General features: G+C 39.0%; 1 protein-coding gene and 1 long non-coding RNA gene across 5 annotated transcripts in view; one reads left to right on the top strand and one right to left on the bottom strand.

Annotated features, from left to right (window-relative positions):
- ROBO1 (roundabout guidance receptor 1) overlaps positions 1-24,381 on the top strand; it is a 591,421-nt gene that overhangs the window by 476,430 nt on the left and 90,610 nt on the right. For all 4 annotated transcript variants that reach the window (XM_083735868.1, XM_083735867.1, XM_083735870.1 and 1 more), the window contains 4 exons: positions 1,024-1,181; positions 17,134-17,254; positions 17,745-17,883; positions 21,122-21,249. In XM_083735868.1, coding sequence (XP_083591994.1) covers positions 1,024-1,181; positions 17,134-17,254; positions 17,745-17,883; positions 21,122-21,249 — 546 coding nt within the window. The remainder of the gene's footprint in view (positions 1-1,023; positions 1,182-17,133; positions 17,255-17,744; positions 17,884-21,121; positions 21,250-24,381) is intronic.
- Positions 1,027-24,381, bottom strand: part of LOC310843876 — a 149,898-nt gene continuing 126,543 nt past the window's right edge. The window contains exons 3-4 of the long non-coding RNA XR_014563731.1: positions 8,650-8,736; positions 1,027-1,154 (exon numbers count right to left, since the gene is read on the bottom strand). This is a non-coding gene — a long non-coding RNA (uncharacterized lncRNA). The remainder of the gene's footprint in view (positions 1,155-8,649; positions 8,737-24,381) is intronic.

Genomic DNA, 24,381 nt, shown 5'->3' with positions numbered 1-24,381 from the left:
TAAATATATATATAAAGAATGCAGCAATAAAATACCTAAAATATACAGCATTTGGTTGTGCATTCCATTTATTGTGGATCTGAAGGAAGGAGATATTTGGAGAATGTTGAAAAAGAGTTCACATGTTCCAATACTAATTCTTCCTTTTCGCTAGTGTAGTCCCAAGTTGCGAGGGGCCACTTTCCTTTGCAGTCTAAAGGATCATTTGTGACCTGGCATGCTTTTCTCTTGGGGTGACACATTGTCTGTGTCTGTCTTTGTCAGCTTTTCACATCCAATCTTGGAACTGCAGGCAGATAAGAGGCTGAAACGCCACAGTAAAGATATAAAACATAAAATAATAGTGTCCCTATGAACTTTAGTTTGCAAAATTAGGTTTATTTCTCTTTGTACTATTGTCATCACAGTATTTTCTGAGAGTTTGAAAAGCCTGTGAGGGGCTTTCATGCCCTGTATGCCCCCCCCCCCCCCGTATGTCTAATAAGTATTCATTATTTCCTTCTTTTTAGAATACTGTATACTTGTACTACTTTGTTTTCTTTATTTTGGTATGCCTTGATGCGTTTCACATGACAGGTGATATTTACATGTTTAAAAAATAAAATAAATAAATTTAAGGAGTTTAAATAATAGCATATCAAATTTGTATTCTTCTTCATGTCCTGGAAATAAACCCTCAGGAAGGAGCTGTGGAAGTATCTGTAGTTCAACCTTCCATTGCCCTCTTTAACAAAATGAAAAAATTCCTTCCAGTAGCACCTTAAAGACCAACTAAGTTAGTTCTTGGTATGAGCTTTCGTGTGCATGCACATGAAAGCTCATACCAAGAACTAACTTAGTTGGTCTTTAAGGTGCTACTGGAAGGAATTTTTTTTGTTTTGACTATGGCAGACCAACACGGCTACCTATCTGTAACTTTAACAAAATGATTATTCTCATTCAGAGTACTTGATGTTTAATCCTGCTCCCTTATCACTGGTGCTCATTTTGATTTTACTTCCCTTATCTCGTTGCTTTTTTCAGTACTGCGTGATGACTTCAGGCAAAACCCTTCTGATGTCATGGTAGCAGTAGGTGAACCAGCTGTGATGGAATGCCAACCTCCAAGAGGCCATCCTGAGCCTACGATTTCATGGAAGAAAGATGGGTCCCCCCTGGATGACAAAGATGAAAGAATTACAGTAAGTTTGTAAAAGAACAAAAGCTGAAAATAGAATCTCACACTTGCCGGTGTACATTATAATGGGGCAAGTGGAGCATGCATACAAATAATTAGGGTATCTGCAGTTAGGCACTTGATGTTGCAGCAACTCTGATTTTGGGGGTTTCCCCTGTTCCTGCAAGTATATCTAGAGAAAACAAGTACACACATAGTTGTCACATCCAGACTATAGAGTGAACTGCAATGCAGTGTAAGCTCTTCTTGGACAAAACAGAAGGAGGTAATTTTTGCCAATTTCCCCCTCCTGCATCTCCCAGCACCATCAGAGCAGTTTTCAGGGGATGCAGTGTACTGTGGGGGAAGGAGCAGTCAGAAAAATAATCTCTTCCTCCAGTGCCACATGAGTTGAACTACACTCACTGGAAGTCTAGATCCAACATGTAATTTGTTAATTAATTACAGGGATGTTTCTTTTTCCTTTAAATCTTTGCAGCCAGATATGGACCGGCTCAACTATTATGGTCCTGTAGTTAATTTTTTCTATTCACAGTGATACATAGGATACCTGCAGCAATTCTGTTGCAGGAAAAAAACAACTAAGCATGCAGGGTTTTGACCTCGCTGTAGAGTTTTGAACTAAAAAAAAAAAAAAAAGATGCTCTCCTGAACTTGATTTTGCAGTGTTACAATGAAACAAACCCTTTTGCCTTTTTAAAAGTTTCGCCCACTGATGGATAAGCGATAAGAAAAGTTAGCAAAAAAGTAATGAGAAGCAGGACCATTAAATTTACTAGAGTGGGCTATATCATTTTAGACTGAAGGTGTACAAATATCATTTTTTAAATGCTTTCAACATTAAAAAAATAAAGTGTCGGCTAAGAAATACCCAGTTCATCATGAGGGATGTGTATCATGTTCTTGCTGTGCAAGAGGAAGTGTATTGTGCAAGGGAGAATTTTAAAAAGTATGTCCCTTCTCTTGTACGTATTCTAAAGTAGCACTATCTGTTCTGCCATTTCAGAACTCTACAACTTAAATCCCACTCCATTCTTCTGTAAGCATAGCCAATTTAACAGTTTGCTGAAAGCAGCCATGAACAAAGGATGAGAAATTAATTAATAGATTTGACTGGAACAGATCTTCCTCTAGTCGTTTAGTGCAAGACTGTTCATTATAAGAGAAAATCAGGTGCTCCTATAAATTGGGTGCATGAAAAGACATGTGCATTATAATTCTGCTCTTCAGTAAGAATTAAATACAAGGAGACATATGGCATGTTTGCTTTCTTACATCTTTGAGAGCTAGGCACAGGGTACTTGTCATATCTAACTCAAGTGCTCATGGTATGATGGCTGATTTTCATGTGATTCTCATGAACCTTCTGTACTGTATTTTTCGCCCTATAGGATGCACTGGCCCACAGGGCGCACTTATTTGGAGGGGGGGAAATAAAGGGGAAAAAATATTCCCCCCCCCCCGAGCCCCAAAGAGCAAAGAAGCCATGGCAGCGAGCAGGATGGATCCCACTAGCTGTCCTGGCTTCATTTTTAGCCTTGGGGCTGGGGGTCCGGAGCTCTCGGAGCTTGTGGGGCTGGGGGCGGGGGAAGCCCGAGCGGGGGAACTCCCGCCGGGCTCCCAAGACTTGCGGAGAGCTGCCTGAAGCCCGGGGTGCGGCCCGCTGCGCTGCCCGGGTTTTGGGCTACAGGCTGCTGTCCACAAGCCTTGGGAGCCCAGCGGGAAGTCGCGCCAGGCTCCCAAGGCTTGCAGAGAGCTGCCCGAAGCCTGGGATAGGCCCCCCTGTGCTCCCCGGGTTTCGGGCTGCAGGCTGCTGTCCACAAGCCTTGGGAGCCCAGCGGGAAGTCGCGCCGGGCTCCCAAGGCTTGTGGAGAGCTTCCTGAAGCCTGCATTCGCCCCATAGGACGCACACACATTTCCCCTTCATTTTTGGAGGGGAAAAGTGCGTCCTATAGGGCGAAAAATACAGTATATGACTTCTGTTTTGGAAAACTGACATTTATATTGGGATACATGTCTGAGATAATTTGCATGCTGTATCTAAACATTTACTTATTTATAAAAATAGGTACCGCTATATTATAAAAAAATCAAAGTGGTTTACAATGGTATCAATATATAATAACACACTGAAATTTTAAATCAAAGACCATCAACTAACTATTATGAGTTTGGAGATTATGTAAGTAAGAGGCCTTTCTTAAGTACAGTGGTATCTCGGGTTACATACGCTTCAGGTTACAGACTCCGCTAACCCAGAAATATTACCTCAGGTTAAGAATTTTGCTTCAGGATGAGAACAGAAATCTCGCTCTGGCAGCGCGGCGGCAGCAGGAGGCCGCATTAGCTAAAGTGGTTCTTCAGGTTAAGAACAGTTTCAGGTTAAGAATGGACCTTCAGAACGAATTAAGTACTTAACCCGAGGTACCACTGTAATCAATCCTTATCTCTAAAATTTACTAAAGGTACCAGAGTTATCATCTGGAGGCAGCCGCCATTGGTTTCCCACAACAATTTCATCTAGAGTCTAGCCAAAGCCTCTGTCTTTTCAATAGAGTGGTCCTCCAGATGTCTCTAAAGATAGCTCAGTCAGTAGAGCATGAGACTCTTAAAATTAAGGTAGTGGGTTCGAGACCACATTAGTGAAATTTTTTTCTGCATTGCAGGGGGTTGAAATAGATTGTCCTTGTAAAGTAAAGGTAAAGGTACCCCTGCCCGTACGGGCCAGTCTTGACAGACTCTGGGGTTGTGCGCCCATCTCACTTAAGAGGCCAGGGGCCAGCGCTGTCCGGAGACACTTCCGGGTCACGTGGCCAGCGTGACATCGCTGCTCTGGCGAGCCAGAGCTGCACACGGAAACGGCGTTTACCTTCCCGCTATAAAGCGGTCCCTATTTATCTACTTGCACCCGGGGGTACTTTCGAACTGCTAGGTTGGCAGGCGCTGGGACCGAGCAACAGGAGCGCATCCCGCCGCGGGGATTCGAACCGCCGACCTTTCGATCGGCAAGTCCTAGGCGCCGAGGCTTTTACCCACAGCGCCACCCGCGTCCCAGATTGTCCTTGCGGTCCCTTCCAAATCTACAATTCTGTGATTCCTTCAATCCCAACCAGCCTGGCCTATGATTAGGCATGATGAGAAGGCCACAGGCTCCCTACCCCTACTACAGTTTGTATTCAGAGATGAGTGTTACACCAGTTCCCTTCATTCCACCAGGTGTCCATTATATCCTCAATATGTTGTTCTTCTTTAAAGCTACGCATTTCAGCTCACTGAAACATTTTGCAAGCATTTTGGCTCAGAGACTTCCAGCATTACCATGTAAACATTTGAAACATATAATCAGCCTCTTTCCAAATGTGTCTGGCATGTGTTTTACCCTATGGTGTGGACAATAAAGCTGAGTTAAACTGCCAGTTCAGTCAGCTTCTGTCTGTGGAATGGGGTGGGGATATTTTGTCCTTCTCCTTAGGCAGCAAAATGTCTTACTAGTCCTTTATGAGTTAATTTCCCCTGCCCCAACAAAAGCAGGATGGTTTTTATTAATGTACTGGAATAGTGACACTATTTTGTATCAACAAGGAGCTGTTAAGAATAGGCAAACCTGAGCTAAAATCCGACATTACTTTTTTAGGAAGTAAGCGCTATTAGAATTTATCTGAGATTAGAATTTATCTAAATAAAGCAGTGTTAGTATGGAAACCTTACAATTTCAAAAGACTAAGGGGATAATCTTCTATGTGATTGGCTGATGATCTAAAACTCACAGCAGGACTTTTGTGGAAGCAAGAAGCAAACAGCAGATAATGATGGCAAGAACTTGAAGAGACATATCCAAAGATGGATATGAGATACTGCAAAAGAAGATCAAGCCCTAAATGTAGTGGGACTTACTTATGAGAAAACATGCATAAGATCTGGGTGGGTGCTAATAAACATAGAAATTTTAAGCAGCTTCAACATTTTCCTTCAATTAAATTGGGAACTTTCTTGTTATAAAGCTTAAGTACTGCAGTGCTCACATGTTAATATAGTCTCCTATTTTATCAACTAAGGATGTGAAAACCGAGGAGTCAGAATCAGTATTAGAAAGAACCATATCCTATTTTGCAGTATGTTCCATGAACATCTATATTCTTTTAAAAACACATTTAATTGAGATGTTAATTAACTGCACCATTTAAGTGTAGCAAATGATGTGCATAAATGTATAATAAGCAAAATACTTTACACATACATTAAAAGCATCAAGATACAAAGAGATTACTTTCAGCTGGCTTCTAAGAATGAAGGGTTTGGCCTAGGAAGCTGAGTTAAATACTGTGAATCCAATTTCGCCTCTTTTGCAATAACACTTGTTTTTCATTTCTTCACTTCTTTGCCATTTATATATCATGTTCATTTTAAAAATAAAACCTTGATAAGCAATTTATTTTTTTTATCTTTGTGATTCTTGGCTTTTAAAAGCATGGAATTGTTCATCTCAGTTGCATGTATAGCTCAGATTTTGAATGGTTCAGATAAGTTGTAGCTCCATTTCTATTTTGCTTGATCCCCTAAATAGCACATCAGGAATTTGAAATATTTTGTATGTATTGCCAAATTAAGTTTATGGGCACAATTTTCTTTGGGAAAACAATATTGAAAATGAGCTGGAAAATTACTGTACAATTGCACTGTGGAAAGAATGACATTCAAAGTTTTTGTTCAATCAGCAATTATTTGTTTCCGTATTGGTAGCAGTAGTAAATTACTCCAAGACACAATTCAATCTTCCTGTAGAGTTTTTAAAGTTCTATTTTTCTTCATTTCAAAGTGAAACATCTTAAGTAGTTAGATGACAAAGGGTAAAAGAAATTGAAAAAGTCATTATGTATATCAGCCAAAAAAGATCTATGTGTAATAGATGAAAGAAGAAACTAGCACCAAATTAATCTCCATCCCAAAGAGGGTACTTTCTCTTCAAAAGATGAATTGCTGTGATAGAGGAAGGGTCAAACAGGAGATTAAAAACTATGAGTTTGGCTTTGTCTGGATGCAATAGGTTTAACCCCTCAATGTTTCTTTTAGGTACATTTTCACAAAATTCTCAGCATATTATATTGTGTACTCTCTCTTTTTCTTTTGTAAACATTGTCATCTTTAGGTTTTTAACTGTATTGAGTTCAGACATACTGGGCCCCTTATGGATATCTTAGTCTTTTTGTCCAGGTCGTTCAGGAAAAAAGTTACTATAATTATACTATACAATAGTTTTTTAGTGGGTGCAAATAAATTTGTCTCCAGTATGTTAAAGGAGAATACTTTAACTCAGCTAGCTAAGAGCCTGCAGCTTCTTTGTAAATCATGTGACAAAACTGAAATAATTTATTATGGATTAGACTCGACACACTTTGGCAAACAAAATGCTCATGTCTTCCCTAGGTAGCTAGCAGTGCAAAGTTCCCAAGAGTCGCTTTATACCTTATGAGAGATGGTAACATCAAATAATTTACATCCACATAGAAAAGCAGCACCCAACCTGGTGACAAGAGAGTTATCAATGCAAAGTAGGAGCTGCAGCCCAAGATAGGAAAAGAGGTTGTAAGGGAACACCTAGCTACTTTAAATGAATTCAGATCTCCAGGGCCTGATGAGCTCCATTCAAGTGTATTAAAGGAGCTTGCAGATGTAATCTCAGAGCCTCTGTCTATAATCTTGGACCATTCTTGGAGAACAGGGGTGGTCCCTGTAGACTGGAGGCGGGCAAATGTTGCCCCCATCTTCAAAAAGGGAGGGGGAGAAGAGGCAGGTAACTGCTGACAAGTGAGCTTGACATCGATGGCAGGAAAGGTCCTAGAACACATAATTCAAGTACAGGACTAAGAGCTGTTCATCAGTGGGGAGGTGGTAGACTCTCCTTTTTAAGCAGATATTTGATGGCCGTCTTTTATGTATTATCTATTTAAGATTCCTGCATTGCAGGAGGTTGGACAATCTGACCCTGGGGGTCCTTTCTACTCCTTCTTAATTCAATCATAATTATTATGATTATTTTGTCCATGAGCATGGCACCACAAAAAGGGCATGTCCTTTTCCAATGAGTTTACCTTGTCCTTGGTAACACTGACTGTGAGAGCATCTTCATTCATGAGTGATGCTTGAATTCCGCAGGCAAAGGAAAAATTTGTGCATCTTCTCTTTCAGTAGAACATTTGCATTTTGTCACATCAAAGATGCTCCCAGTTTCCTTTTCATGTGCTTCCCATCTCCTTATAACTCTGTTCTCTCTGCTTTTACAGTCTTTATTGATGTCATTAGATGATCTTTTCCACTGCCACATTGGAATTTTGTAGGCAAACCTATCATGGTGTCTCCTTTTGCCATTGGTTTAGTTGTTGATCGTCACAGAGCTGAGCAGATCTAGACAAATTCATTGTAAGGAGTCTTTTATAGATATTAGAATTTGAATCCACAGATACATGAACAACTACAAGTTTTAACAACTCTTTATTAGGTATTTACAGATATTAGGTATGTACTATTTCCAAATAGATCCAGTTCCTAACTGTCATGGCATGTTTGATACACACGAACAGATACATATTTCTGTGAGATTGGGATTTTTGAAGTGTTTACAGCCAAATGTGATTACATATCACATTTAAATGCAGGCAGATCTCACATAGTTGTGTTTTAAAAGGTGGGAGTTCTGTGTGCTCATCCTTTCTTTGGTGCGGCAATTTTTAAAAAATGGATTAATATTTAGTAGTGTTCCAGACTTTTCCGCCACATTATTCCTTATATAGGACCCTGACAGACCTGTTTGCTATTGTGCTTCGTATCCAGCTATTTTTCTCATCCCTATTCTATGAAATAAATTGTGAAATATTGGGCACAAGTAATGTTTCCTTTTCATGGATCCATAGTAACTGTTAACCTATTGCCTTATTTGGAACACATCTGTTATGAATATTCATGAAACAAAATTTACAAATATTCATTGTATCTGTAATATCACAGCCTATGGGAGCTGAAAATCACATTATATGTATGAGTGAGTTGGCCAACTAAAAATGATATTCAGCTGGAACACCATTGCAGTATGAATATTTAGATAAACTCCACAAATTTTTCAGACTTTTAAAATGAAGTTTGAGAAAGTCAACAACAAAAGTTATCCTGTACTATTCTTAAATGCATGCAACCAAATATTTATTTTGTCCAGTTATATGCTGTAACATGATTTGTCATTGAAATAAATTTGGAATTAATCTGCTAAGTTGGGGAAACTACATTTACTAATGATCTGTACAAATTTCTGTTGTCATTTGTCCTAAATGGAACAAATATGGAGCAGATATGTATTACTTAAAACGACTTTTGAAACTGCCATCGGACTGGAAACTGAAAATATTTGGGCATTCTTGCTAGATTTTTGAATTTCAAGGACCACTTACAGTAGTAAAATGAGAGAGACTACAAGACTGTACCTTTTAAAGAAATTAGAAGAAATCTGGTACAGTACTTCTTTTGAGCTTCAGCTACTTGTGCTGTCTAGGATTTCCAAAACTGAATTGCTAAAAGAAAGAAAATGATTTTGGTTGTTAGACATGGGTTGAGGAATGGCTATTAATCCTGGTGTTTTTCATTTCATTCATACCCCACCATTTAGGCTCTGAGCATCATTCAAATATCAGTACTGAGACACGCACAATCTAAATACATGACATATGAGGAAAAGGAAGTGGGAGGGAAGAGGGAAAAGCAAGTTCAAACACAAGTTACAGTTCTTACATTACAGTTACAATTCCCATCATCCCTGACCACTGGTCCTGCTAGCTAGGGATCATGGGAGTTGTAGGCCAGAAACATCTGGAGGACCGAGGTTGAGGAAGCCTGGCTTAGACTATTAAAGTCATATTACTGATTATCTTTGTTGCTGTGGCTTTTAACTGATTTTAGTGTTGTGTAATGTATGTGTTTTAAGTGTTTAATTTTTTATTGTGATTTTAAATCGTTCAAAGCTTCCATGAGTGGTGGATGGGCTCCAGAATGATGGGGGTAGAAAATAGTCTACCTATCTAGATATATTTGTAGCTAAGCTGTGTCTTTTTGCATCTGTAAACTACAAGGGACATAATAAAACTGTTTTTAAAATACCTCCCTTGATCTGTATGATGACTTTTCATTCATTGCATTCTCTCAAAGCAGGGAGGGGAGTTGCACAATATTTTAGGGGAAAAGAGGTTCTCTTGCGTGGAGCTTGGAAACAGATGTGAATGATTAGTGTATCCTTGTTTAGATTTCTTTGATACATTTTATTTTCTTTCAGTCTAGTCATTTCACATTTTGCTTATTTCGCATTCCACTATGGATAGCTTTGCATTTCTGAAGTTCCTATACAACTTCTGGTCCTATGAAAAGTGTAATTCAAAGCACAGAACTTCAAAAATAATATTTGTTTCAGGTCTTTGGTTTCCTCCACTGAACAGAGTTGCAATTACCTCTTCTCAGGATTGTGCCAAGTACAGATAGCAAGCATGTGCAAAAGCACCGAACCGACATACAAGATGTTGGACTTCTTCCAAAACTGCTTTGCAGCACTAGGCAAAAAACTAGATACTTTCTGTCACAATTTATACGGTTTCAGGGTTTGGGTAACCAAGCTGAAGTGGTTTTATTTGCAACTGGAAGCTATTTTCAGGGAGGTAATGAAAGACAGAAAGGCATAACAGAATGTCATCTGGTTGTACAGCAGAGGCTGTATGAGACATTTAACATTAGTGGGATGGCTTCAGAAGGCTTTGAGTGAAGAATGCAGATTAATGAACAGAATTAATTCACTATATATAGCCTTGCTCATTACCCTAAATCTTAATTTTTGTTCAATCCACATTTTAAACTGATACTATTTCATCACGTAATATCTTAATTACTGCTAAATTATTAATATTGTTCCAGACAATAGTTAGGTGTAATTGGAAATATTTACTGTTCAAAATTCTTAACATGAAAACTGTAGCTGCAGGCTTGTTTAGTAATTCCAATTTTCAAGAATATATAAGTTTCAGTTAAAGGGTTAGCTTCCTTGCATAAAAACTAAATGCATTTTTTTAGAACCAAATGTTTTAAGCTAATGAACTGTTTGAAATAAAGAGGGGTTTGTTTTGCTTAAATTCTTTGTGCGTCACAAGATTTTGCAAGAACAATTTATTCCATATGCTTCTGAGTTACAGTCTGTCTATATAATACAAGTGCATCTTCTCATTGGGATAACAAGTGAAGTTCTGTAGATTATTAATGAAGGAAATATTAGCTTGTTTTTCAAGCACAATATCCCAATGCATCAAGAGATGTCACTTATTATGTTGTCTTGGCCATTCAGAAATTGCTGTGTGATGTTGCACATTAAAAAAAGATGATGCTGATGCTGGCAGCTCCTTTTCCATTATAGGAAATTGTCTTGGATGACAGACATATATGTAACAGATTCTTCTGCACAGATATCTGTACATGGGGGAAATATATGCTGGCCGATAAGCCCTATATCATCCCTCAAATGGGGAAATTATCCTATGAGACAACTTTTTAAAAAATAAAACAAATATATAGGAAATAAATACGTCTGTGATTATACAAGAGGGATTTTAGTATACCCCACCCACAGTTAAGCCTTTTAAAATCCCCTACTTTTATTGTGTTAAGCCTGGGGCAACCATCCTTTTTGGACCCGAAGGTACATTTTGTCATATACTGCCATGTAGGACATAGGGGATGTAGTATGTCGTCACATGTAGAATGCAAGAAGACGTTTGTCGAGACGTTTTTCATTTGGCAGAAACATCCTTAGGGTTGTCTAGCAGGAAATCAGGCTTAAGAGGAAGAGAAGCTAATTAGCTTCTGCTTTGAAGTTGCAGTGACAGGAAACAGCAATTAGGATCAGGAAAATGCTACATGGCACACTGGTCACTTCTCTGAGGTATACGGTAAGTTCATATAAGAACAAACTGAATAGCTGGTTACCTTTAACTACAGTAATGCAGTATTTTATGAACAGTGATATTTGTAATTCAGATAGATTGGTTTAGCTTCTTAGCATGAATTTGTGGCTCATGACTATCTTTTTTTGTCCAGAAAATTTACTATATTTTTAATAATGTCATTTTAAGCTAAATATGATCTTTGTATGTGCCTGAAGCTGTTAATTATTATCCATCTGTTAGAATGTTTGACCTTGGAAAAGTGCGGATAACTTGATAGTGGTGATACTTGTGAGGGTGGGGGGAAATTCTGTGAAACTGAGACATGAAATCATCTGACTTTTTCCAGGGCAGAAAAATTAAGGAATAATGGGAAATGAGTTCAATTCAAGTTCACTTTTTATTTCTGATTTCAGCTATTGATTATACAGAGGAAAAACATAAAGCAGTGAATCAAGAATAATTGTGCATTATGGTCTGAATTTTATAATCCTATGCATTGTCATCTTATATATTTCTCATTTTCTGTAATGGTAGCTATATTCAGACACAGAGGGAAGATTGCTAATACAGAGACTTCACATCTCTTCTGTTTCATAGAACTATGAGCATGTCGCTCCTTAGCTTAAACCCAGCTACTGTTTCAAAGACTAATTTATATGCATTCTGTTATTGCTCAATGAACTACATAGCAAAAATATAACACCCTCCATATGAAGCTTCTGTAAGTCAGGAGATGAATGTTCTTAACAGCTTAAAGTGTTTCAAAGAGGGACATTAGGGTCTTGCACATTCCATTTCCCTAAGTGGTAGAAAATTCCAGAAGCTTAACAGGGTCAGTTTCCTTGAGAATACATTAATTGCAGGCTTGTAACACATTTCCTTACTTCAAAATTATAAATTGAGGAGTAGATAAGAAGGAGAGAACTGATGCTTCTCTTAATAATTTGTTGGAAGCCGCAGCTCAGTCAGATAGGTGGAATAATAATGATGATGATGATGATGATGATGTTGATTCAGTTTTATCTTTATCTGATGCATAACAATGAACCCTGATTTAGGTGTATGATGACCCTGAATCTATTTAATTTGCTTTTATGTCTTTGTATTGCTTAATTGATTTTAGGCTGCTGTTTTGTTGTAATGGACATTGTTTTTATATTGTACATAGTGTAATATTTAAAGTATGAAGAAGTTCAGAAATGCTTTAAAATAAAAAGTCAACTTGGATTTAGTTCAGCTGGGGAGTAAATCAGACTAGGGAGAAGCCAAGCCGCTGTGATCTCCTCTATTGGAGGCTACATGTTTGTACAGTCCTGGTAAGCTATAGTTTGCTTACTTTGATGTGTGAATGAGGTCACTGTTACTTGAAGATGGACAATAATTAGGGTGTTCATCTGTATAAGTGATCAGTGATATATTTAGTGTGAATATAAACACATATAAAAGCAGATCTGCCCCAAATACTCTATTTCAATTTGGGTTTCAGGGTATGTTTATGTGCAGAAATACTTTCTGCAAAAAGTTTTTTTAAAATGTTGGTGAATATCTTTTTCAGTGACCTTGTATTCAATTATGGCTCCAAAGCAGCACTTTTTCTCTGCATGTGTCTGGATTAGATATAATGATGAGGATTTCAACCAAGATTTCAACACAGTGAACTGGGTGACACCAAATATTGTGTAGCCAGTTAGACATTGATATGAAATGATATCACTGGCAGTGAGCAAAGCCAGTTAAGAGTGAGTTAAATGACAAGGTGCATTTTGCAGGCACTATGGGAGGCTTTGTTTGTTGTTGACATTGCAGAAAATGTTGTCCCAAACCAGTAAGTACTGTAGTTTGATTTTATCCTTGTTAAAATAGTAGATTGTGTGACTTTCTGTGCTTGTGGGATAAAATTATCACTAAACTAGTTCCATTAAATATGTTGCATGTGTTCAGTATTTGGTATCACAGACACGAAAATACATTTTACTTATTTTTAAAAAACATATTAGTGGGTCACTTTTAATATCCATTTTCCATGCCTCAGATCTTCCCTGAAATTTCTGCACTGCTAGTTTTTTTTAGATGATAAAGGACATACTTTTTGTTTCTGTGCTCAAACAAGCTGTGCCGAAGGCAAAAAATAAGGCATTTGTATGCAGTGCATTCTACATTATATGTGCATGTTCATCTATCTCAATAACTGACTGTCATCTTTGTGTGCATATGTCTTGCAGTGATAATAAGAGTCCTATCTTCCTCAAGATGTCAAGTTTTCTGGGATAGATTTCTAGCTGTAGGCAGCTTTAGTGAAGCACTTCACACTGTGAACATGCTCCCTGTAGCCAATGATCATATTAGTCTGCCTAACACATGTGCTTCTGTCTTCAATCTAAATTATTATCATTTGTGATCTAAGTTCATAAGCCTCAGAGCACAGCTATGTTAACTTTGTCCTACTTCTAGTTGTTCCATTGTGAAAAACGTAAGTTGTCTCTTCATGGCTGCTTCATATGAAGAGTGCAAGGGGTGTGTGTGTGGTTTGAGTACTTGAACAAATCAGCTTTTCAATGGAAAAATTTCTGTGGAGTAATGTTACTTACAACACAAGAACTCTGTTAGTTATCTAGTTAGACTAAAATATTGCTAGCAATGATTTAATTTTGCCCTTAATAATAAAATGTTGCTTTAAAACAGGATTGTATACCTTAATATTTAGTATTTTATATTCCTTCATCAGGAATGAATAATAAAATTCATCAGGAATATATATTATAGACCAGGGCTGGCCAACTCCCAAGAGACTGCGATCTACTCACAGAATTAAAAACTGGCAGTGATCTGCCTCCTTTTTGGGGGGTTCAGGTCAAAGTTGTTGAGCACCAATTTTTGAGAATTAAAGCCTAAGCTCAAGAAAGAAAGGGGAACAGCCTGATCGCTGGGGAAACAAACAGCCTCACTGAGTAAACTCCATCTTCCGTTCTGCAGATTGTGCAACGGAGGGCGGGGCAAGCAAACAGGGCCGGATTCTGTTTTACCAGTGCTAAGGAAAGGGACCCAGCGATCGACTGCAATCAACTGAAACCTTCCGGGGATCTACCAGTAGATTGCGATCGACCTGTTGGACACCCCTGATATAGACCATTTCCCCCAATATATCCCTGATTATCAGGCTACTTTTATCATTCAAACTCATAGTACAGTGGTATCTCTAGTTACGAACTTAATTCGTTCTGGAGCTCCATTCTTAACCTGAAACTGTTCTTAACCTGAAGCACCACTTTAGCTAATGGGGCCTCCTGCTGCCGCTGCGCCGCCAGAGCACGATTTCTGTTCGCATCCTGAAGCAAAGTTCTTAACCCGAGGTACTATTTCTGGGTTAGTGGAGTCTTTAACCTGAAGTGTCTGTAACCTGAAGTGTCTGTAACCCGAGGTACCACTGTACTTCAGTAAGAAAATATGAGAACACCACCATTCTCATTCTGAAGAATAATCAGAAAAAAATATAATAGTCAGTATTGTGTGGGACACCTGCCGTAAGAATGTGATAAGAGACCTGCTGGATTAGGTCAAGGATCTATTTGGTTCCACATCCTGTTTCCAATAATGGCCATATCACAAGCAGGGCAGCTCACCATTGTTTTCCCCAACAACTGGTATTTAGTGGCATACTGTAAATCTATTGTGGCTAATGCATTTATCATGATAGGATTAGTATCACACACAAATGGGTAGATTCAGGTAGGTAGCCGTGTTGGTTTGACGCAGCCAATATATATATATAAATTAAAAAACTGTCCAGTAGCACCGTAGAAAACAACTAAGGTTGTTCTTGGTATAAGTTTTCCTGTGCATGCATACTTCTTCAGATAGGTTATTTGTTGACATTCCCTAAGATGTTCCTGTTTCTGTATTGAATCAGAAGTGTAAATAAGTTGCTGACTGAAAGAGAATTCCCAACCCACCCCCAGAAAAACTTCAATACCTGGTATTGAGTTGTATGTGTAAATCTGTAGTATATCTTGTGGATTAATAGCAATGGAGCAGAGTTGGATGATAAGAAAATATCCAAAATCCACAGTTGGGGGGGGGGAAATAGTGAGCAAGACTTTTAAGTTTGTTGGAAGTCTTCATTGATTTAGATTAGGCTGTCACAGGAACTATGCAAATTTCAGGTTGCACCTAGGACTGCTAAGACAAAGAAACATGCAGTTTCTTACATCCTTCCACAATATTTAAACTCTAGCTGTTGCCCTGATCTTTTCCCATTGTAAAGCACAACAAACAGGTTCCTGGGTAGATAAAAAACAGAAGGTTTTTTTTGTTTTGCTTTTATTTTTATAAGGACAACAACAAAGAAAAATCAAGAGAATATGAAAGTATTAAACACAAGTACTGTTACATAACTTTCATCACTTTCGCCACATTACCAGTACATATACAATTTATATTTAACTACATTGCAAAATTGAATTCTTTCTGTGCAGGGTCTCTTATAGATATTAAAAAGAGAAGCTAAGAATAACTATACAGTCTTTATATTTTCAAAGCTGGACATTAATTTTTGGTGGGGTACTGAATTGTAAAGAAAAGGAAATAGAAGTTAAAAAAAATGGTAGCTTTATCTAGTAGTTGGAGGGAGTGTGCCCTCAGATAATAAAGTAAATCTTCGGTAACTTAACATCAAAACATCAAATCACTATTAAATAACAAGATTTATTCTAATACTATCTCCTGCTTCTCATCAAGCAGGAAGTCATCACAGTCAATCATTTACATAATTGACTGTTATTGTATCACAGGTGGATACCATACTGGTAAAAAGGGAATATTACTGTTATGGCCCAAAAGCAGGGGTCAGCAAACTTTTTCAGCAGGGGGCCGGTCTACTGTCCCTCAGACGTTGTGGGGGGCCGGACTTTATTTTGAAAAAATAAATGAACGGATTCCTATGTCCCATAAATAACCCAGAGATGCATTTTAAAGAAAAGGACACATTCTACTCATGTAAAAACACGCAGATTCCTGGACCGTCCATGGGCCAGATTTAGAAGGCGATGGGGCCGGATCCAGCCCTCGGGCCTTAGTTTCCCTAGCCATGCCCCAAAGGAACAGAGAAACAACTACTTCTTCATAAACTTGCCGAAATACTGCTTTACAGTACTGATTTCATAAAAGTTGCTAAAGTAGATAAAACAAATGAATGCAGAGTTAGAATATCTGCAGAGTAAATTAAACAAAATTGTTTTTGTACATATTTTGTTTATATAACCAGTAGACTCAGATGATGTAACTGCAGAGTGTAGGGGGTGGGTTGAGTATATATACAGAACTGGCCTTAATACACAGCATATTCTATGGGGGGGCAATACATTCATTGGTTTAATGATCTGGTGGAAAATAGGGGATAAGTCTATAAAGGTTTTTAAGTGAGCTAGATACCTCTTGAAACATCTGTCCCTCTACCCTAGAAGAAGGCTGCTAAACATGTAGCTGTTGTTCTTCAGAATACACTTTTTCATCATCAACAATATTGTCAGTTGGGCTTTGGAAATAGAACTGTATCATTATATTACAGTTTCTTCTTGTGGACCATTAGCTGAAGCAGTTTTATTCATAATGAGAAAGATGCAATCATTATCCTTTGGTAAAATCTGATCCCTTATTAGCATTGCTGATGGTAGCCCTCAGCTTGCAAATATACCTTTTAAACTGTGGTACCCAGAACTGGACACAGTATTGAAGGTGGAGTCTGACCAAGGCAGGGTAGAGTGATACTATTGTTTCCATTGATCAGGATGCTATACTTCTCCTGAACTGTTTGGGCTGTGTTGTATAGTACAAATCACATGAAAACTGGTGGAGTGATCCTACACAACTGTACAGCACTGCCCACACTGTTCAGAGGGCACATGAACTCACAGGAGAAAAGCAAAATTGTATTCTGCTTACATGGCCGTTTGAGACTTATTATTACTATTAATTATTATTATTTTCTTGTTCTAGATCAGAGGAGGAAAGCTGATGATCACCTATACTAGGAAGAATGATGCTGGCAAATATGTCTGTGTTGGAACAAACATGGTGGGAGAAAGAGAGAGTGAAGTGGCAGAGCTCACAGTTTTAGGTATGGGGAGCTTCTTCCTTTATTAGTAGCATGATATAATGTAAAAAAATAAATACGGACTCCAAAACTAAATATTGCCTTAAGGCTGAGTAAATTGACCAAAAAGGTAACATTTCCTAAGTACCCTTGATTGCTCCAGCATAGACCATGGGACATTGGTCCTAGAACATTTGGTCTGTGCTTCTATCTCGCTAGCAAGGAAAAGTACATTGGGATAATGGTAGCTAGCCAACATGTAGGCAGTTTGTCTGTAACTTGGCAGGTTTCCTACTTACGGGTACCTCTCTTACGTATGGTATTTTTGTTTTAAAATGCCCATAAAACAGGAAGGGGGATAAAGCAAATTCTCATTATCCACACCCAAAATGTAAATGCTGCCCCTGCAGGAAAACTACTGCAACTTTCCTTTTAGAATTTAGCATGCATTTCATGTTTCATGTCCCCATCCTTTCTTTCACTCTAACCTGTGCTGCCCATTTGTTTCTTTCAGAAAGACCATCATTTGTGAAGAGACCAAGTAATTTGGCAGTGACAGCAGATGACAGTGCAGAGTTTAATTGTGAAGCGCGTGGTGATCCAGTGCCAACAGTAAGGTGGCGAAAAGATGACGGAGAGCTACCTAAAGCAAGGTGCAGCAGACTTTAATAATCTTCTACAATAAATTGTGGTTTTGGTTTACTGTGTGCTTGGAGTGAAACAATCATAATTATGCCAGAAGAGCATGCCTAATAATTGTGTGATACAAGATTGTTCTACAGTAAATTGCACACACTCTCTCATCTTACAAGCTTGAACTCCACACATAATATAGCATGCTTAAAGTTGTTTTACTAATTTCACAAGAACATTTTATTCTGTTACAAAAAACAGTGCAACCCTAGATACCTCTGTGGTTTTTATTATTGACTGAAATATTATCTGGTATCATGTTTTAGTGAATGTGCTGTGGTCTTAAAGAAAGCTTCATTATTCTCTACTCTGTAATCCCAGGACCTAAGATTTAGGTTGAAGGGCGGGTTATAAATTCTTAAGAAAATAAATTTAATTAAAGAAGCTTTAACCATTTCATCATCAGGTTTTTAATCTGTTAATCTTTAGTCTGTTTAATTAATTTCATATTCACTTAATGACATCTTTTCAAAAGGTTTTCTTGACTTTCTGAGCCAGGGAAAATACAAAGGATAGAGCAATCCTGTTAAGTGAAAGATACTCGTCTCCCACAACTTTCTGCCCTGCCCCCAAGATCATGCAAATAGTCTTGGTCCATTTTTACTTCCCGAGTGGGGTGGTGAATGCTTCCCTCCGTGAGGGAGCCTTCCCAGACCCACTGAAAGAGACGGTTATTAAACCGCTTCTTAAAAAACCATCTTTAGATGCGGCCACGATAGCCAATTATCGCCCAGTCTCAAACCTTCCATTCTTGGGCAAGGTGATTGAGCGAGTGGTTGCTGAACAACTCCAGGCACGCCTGGAAGAAGCGGACCCTTTGGATCCCTTCCAGTCGGGATTCAGGCCTCATCATGGGACTGAAACTGCCTTGGTCGCACTGGTTGATGATCTCCGGCGGGCTAGGGACAAAGGTGAGAGCTGTTTCCTGGTTCTGCTGGATCTCTCAGCGGCGTTTGATACCATCGACCATAACATCCTTCTGGACCGTCTTGAGGGGCTGGGAGCTGGGGGCACTGTCCTACAGTGGTTCCGCTCCTTCCTCCTGGGCCGTGTTCAGAAAGTGGTGGTGGGGGATGAGTGTTCAGACCCCTGGGCTCTCACTTGTGGGGTGCCTCAGGGTTGTCCTCTCCCCCATGCTTTTCAACATTTACATGCAGCCACTGGGAGAGATCATCAGGAGGTTTGGGCTGGGTGTATGCAGATGATACCCAGCTCTACCTCTCTTTTAAATCAGAACCAGTGAAGGCGGTGAAGGTCCTGTGTGAGTGTCTGGAAGCAGTTGGAGGATGGATGGCGGCTAACAAATTGAGGTTGAATCCTGACAAGACAGAAGTACTGTTTTGGGGGGACAGGAGGCGGGCAGGTGTGGAGGATTCCCTGGTCCTGAATGGGGTAACTGTGCCCCTGAAGGACTAGGTGCGCAGCCTGGGAGTCATTTTGGACTCACAGCTGTCCATGGAGGCACCGGTCAAATCTGTATCCAGGGCAGCTGTTTACCAGCTCCATCTGGTACGTAGGCTGAGACCCTATCTGCCTGCAGACTGTCTCGCCAGAGTGGTACATGCTCTGGTTATCTCCCGCTTGGACTACTGCAATGCGCTCTACGTGGGGCTACCTTTGAAGGTGACCTGGAAACTACAACTAATCCAGAATGCGGCAGCTAGACTGGTGACTGGGAGCGGCCGCCGAGACCATGTAACACCGGTCTTGAAAGACCTACATTGGCTCCCAGTACGTTTCCGAGCACAATTCAAAGTGTTGGTGTTGACCTTTAAAGCCCTAAACGGCCCCGGTCCAGTATATCTGAAGGAGCGTCTCCTCCCCCATCATTCTACCCAGACACTGAGGTCCAGCGCCGAGGGCCTTCTGGCGGTTCCCTCACTGCGAAAGGCCAAGTTACAGGGAACCAGGCAGAGGGCCTTCTCGGTAGTGGCGCCCGCCCTGTGGAACGCCCTCCCATCAGATGTCAAAGCGATAAACATCTACCTGACATTCAGAAGACATCTGAAGGCAGCCCTGTTCAGGGAAGTTTTTAATACGTGATATTTTAGTGTATCTTTCATCTTTGTTGGAAGCCGCCCAGAGTGGCTGGGGAAACCCAGCCAGATGGGCGGGGTACAAATAATAAATTATTATTATTATTATTATTATTACTTGTCAGCTTGATATTATGTTTGAGATGCTGTGTGATCAAGTGTCTTACTAAAGGCAACTCTGATATCCCTGCATTCCTTGAACAGAGCGTTCAATTAGTTTCACTCTTTGATGGCAGAGATTCTCGGTAGTAACTCCCTTAAACACAGTGACATGCATTTGTGCATAAAGATAGCACACTTAGGAGCTGGGAAAATTTGACACGAGGCGCCTGATAGTGCCTTATGTGAACTAGGAGGTGAATGTGTGTTTCTAAAAGAAGAAAAATTTTCTCTTCATACGCTTTGACGAGTGTTAGTATGCCACATGCTTAGGTGATGGAGCATAGCAAGTGAGTCCATGGTTGGCTCTATAGAGCCACTGATGTGTCTGTAAAGTATGCGAGAGCGCCCCCAAACATCTGGTGTGCCAGCAGCCTCTTCACTTCTGGCCATGCCAGCTGAGGATCCAGCTGGAGAGAGACACAAAGTGTAGACCAATCATATGGCTATAGTTGCAGCCTGAAGAATAGGCCACCTGGGAAATAACGAAAGCAGTGTATTTTGCTTGCCACTGTTAAGAAGGAAGGCTGCTCAAGGGGAGTTTCTTAGTCCTGCCTTGCCAGGCTTATTTCAGGAGGAACAGAGAAAGGGACTAAGCACATGATTGCTTCAGGAGTCAGAAACCAGGAAACTTTAAAAAGGTGGGCAGGGTAATTAAAAAATGGAATATATTAATTGACCCTTGCATATTTAATCAATTAATTTCTTTGATCAAACAGTTTTAACCATTTAAATATCTTCTTCTTCTTCTTCTTCTAGATGATTAATGTTCTCACATAAAAAAGGAATGGTCATATCAGCATGAGAGGAAATATTAAATATATTTCTGTATACTGTATTGGACAAAAAGGCTGAAGGCTTGTTATGGTTTTCCATTTAGCTGAAATAGAACCATTGATGCCAATGCATATACCCTTGATAGCTTACAGAAATCAGCCCTGCTCCACTCTCATATATAGCAGTATGACAAATCAGTCTAATAGATTATTTCTCTTTGATTTAGATATGAAATCCGTGATGACCATACCTTGAAAATTCGAAAAGTTATGGCAGGAGACATGGGTTCTTACACTTGTGTTGCAGAAAATATGGTTGGAAAAGCAGAAGCATCGGCAACTCTAACAGTTCAAGGTAAAATTGCTTTGAAAGACTATTGTTACTATGAGAAGGAAATCGAATTTTGTGTTTTTTAACAGTGATTTTATTGGGCTCATAAATAATCACTGCAAGAGTTTGCATTGCCAAAATCTAGGAAGATCACTTATTTTATTGGTGGATTTCTGCTGAACTATTACATATTTCAAATATGATTTTCTTTCTGTGTGTGAAAAGAGCTATGCTCCATCATGGAAATGGAAAATGAAGGCATTTTGTATCCCAGTTGTCTGAGAAGCATGCTGTCTGTAATGTTAATACTTTTAAAGGATAAAACCTTTTTCTTTATATCCTCCTCATCATTCTAAATAATTAAGTTCAAAAAAGAGTGGGTTTTTTTAATTAGTGGTGTCCAGTGTATTTTATTGAATGTAGCGCAGTTGTTAGATCAGCATCTTTCATACAGCTAATGGAAACATAGGCTTTATTGATGCACTTCTACTTCTTAAAGAACACAACCTTGTTTTAGTATATCAAGCTGATTAATATAGTTATTCAGTCATTTCAAGTATTAATGTGTGAAAACAGGTCACAGATGACTGTTTCTACTGCACTGTGAAATTCTAGTGGAACTCAATGAATGAGTATGTGTGAAAATCTGTCATTGGTTTTATATATACATTCCAGATGTTGACTCTTCAGATAATCCCTTGCTTCCCTTCCTGGCTGGAAGGCAGGCAATGATGTCATACCATTTTGCCCGTCAGTTTAATGGCTGTGATCTTCTGTCTTATTCCCTGTTCCTTGTATGATAATCTCTAGACTCTGATGTATCTGGACTTTAGTGTTTCTTAAAACTTATTTTGATATTTTTTTATTTCAGTACTGTGCCTATTTGTTGTTGTTTTGCTTTGTGATTTACACTGAGTTCATTGTTCACTTGACTGTGCATAAAAATGCATACTTTCTAGACTGGGTTTTTTATTTGTCAGGCTTTGATGTTAAATTGAACAGCTTAATGCTAGAACAATAGGTCCCATTTTAGTTGTAAGGTGGGGAAACTTTTATGAGTCATTGCAACAATTTGATTTAAGAATCATTCTATACTTTATCTACTGTCTGCTTATTGCAGTCTGAAGTATAAGGGAGCACAGACTATGTTTCATAGCAGAGAACTATATAGTCTTTTGATTCCTGCATGTGGTTCTTTGCTTTGTAAATGAAGAAAACAGATGTGTAACAAAGCTTTACCATAAGATTACTGCCCTCAAATTTTTCCTTCATTTGCAAATATTTTCTACAAATCAATTTGAATTGATGAAGTTTTCCAGTACGAAGATCTGGTTGTCTTTTCAGGAATAGCATGCTTGGATACTTTTAAGAGTTTCCTTTGCTGAAGCATAAATTTGTAATTACATGAAGACATCTGAAATAAAAAATCTGCAAGTAGTTTGGATGCCATGAAATCCAAGGCATACTTAAGCGAAACATAACTTTGTATGTACATGTCTGTAGACTAGGACCAAAGTTTCTCACGTTCTAAAGTGATTTGCAATGGGGCATAAACCAGAATATTTAATTAAATCAAGAACGGGGAATCTGTGACCCTTCGGATGTTGCTGGACTACAACGGCCATAATCGCTGATCACTGGAAATGCTAGCTGGAGTCGGAGTCCAGAGGGCCATTGATAATATTGGTAGGCCAGTATATCTGTGAATTTGGTTTTCAGTTTGCAAAGCTAAGGTGTGATATAAGTAAAAAAAGAATTAGAAATTTCATGTGTTGTTGTTGTTGCTGTTTTTGGAAGAGGGGGGATTGTGATTGTAGGGGACCTGAATTGTATCTCATATAGTATTCTCCTAGGCAAGCATAAACATGTCGAAGGATGTAAAACATGCATAAAGTTAGGAACAGTTTTAAAAACCTTTCTGCCATTAAGAGCAACGGAGCAAGATTTGTTATTAGAAGGGACCTGGGCAGGGCTGTAGCTAGGGGGTGGCAAGTTGGGCTGCCGCCAGGGGTGCAGGCAACGGGGCCCCACAAAATTGGCTAAAAATATATCCATAAATATGTCTATAAATAAAAATATTGATTAGTATGTGAATAATTGAATGGGTGGAGGGGGGTGGAGGAGAGGTGGAATGAAAAGCTAATTTGTCTGTGGCTAGTGGGCGCAATCTGGACAGTTCTGCCAAGGGCGCAGGATCACCTAGCTACGACTCTGGACCTGGGAAAACTCAGAAGGGACTCACTCGGTGGGCAAAGGGAACTGTACTGAAGTTAATCACCTGAACCCGATTCATCCTTTCCTGGAAGTGAAGTGATCAAAGGATCCAAACTGGACTTGGAAATGAGCATCTTGCAAACCCAGTATTGTCCAACTGCAATGATCAGTGTCCTTGCTTCAAGGATTGGTTACTAGCACAGGAGAGAATTGGAATTGAGAAAGTAATACAGTGAAGCATTTTCTTCCCATTGAAAACGTGCTATCGGCAGTTTAGTACCAATGGGCAGTTTACTTGCTCACCTATCATTTCCCCCCTGAAGTCACTGCATGGGCTTATGCTAGGCTGAATGTGAACTTGACTTGAAATTATTTGTAAAATTTCAAGCAACTCTAATGACAGAGCTGTATGCTTGTCTTTCAATGGTAGTAGGTTTTTTTTTCTTATTTGCCACAAACAGTTCTCTAGTTTCTCTTAGTATATAAATTCAAAGAGATATAATCATTTTGGACCTAGTTCCTTTCCAAGTAAATTTCTATATCTAAGAAGAAAATGATTATATCTCGTTATATAAAGGATTGAAAATGGATTTCCATCTTTAATCTATTTGCCAAGCAATCAGTGGTTATCTAAAAAAAACCCAAGTCATTAAAAAAATCTAAACCCACTCTTGTTTGTTTTTGTCTTGATAACACATAAAAGGTATCTAAATCCATTATCTTTTCTTAGAATTAGTTTTTGTGTGGAGAGTCTACAGCTTTCAGTATGCATTGCAATTTCTTATTAAGGGAAAGGTCTCTCGCTGAATGTTACAAATGGCATCTTCTCCGTTTAAAACAGGTTTATGTGTTCATTTGATGAACTGCTGTTCCACTCTGGATTATAACTGAGTACTGATCTTCATTTCATAGACCCAATATAAAGTCCACCAAAATGTTTCG

Source organism: Podarcis gaigeae (assembly GCF_964106915.1).
Source record: "Podarcis gaigeae genome assembly, chromosome: 4".
NCBI lineage: Eukaryota > Metazoa > Chordata > Lepidosauria > Squamata > Lacertidae > Podarcis > Podarcis gaigeae.
The sequence above is the reverse complement of the archived record's forward strand: the minus strand, read 5'-3'. Positions and strand labels throughout refer to the sequence as shown.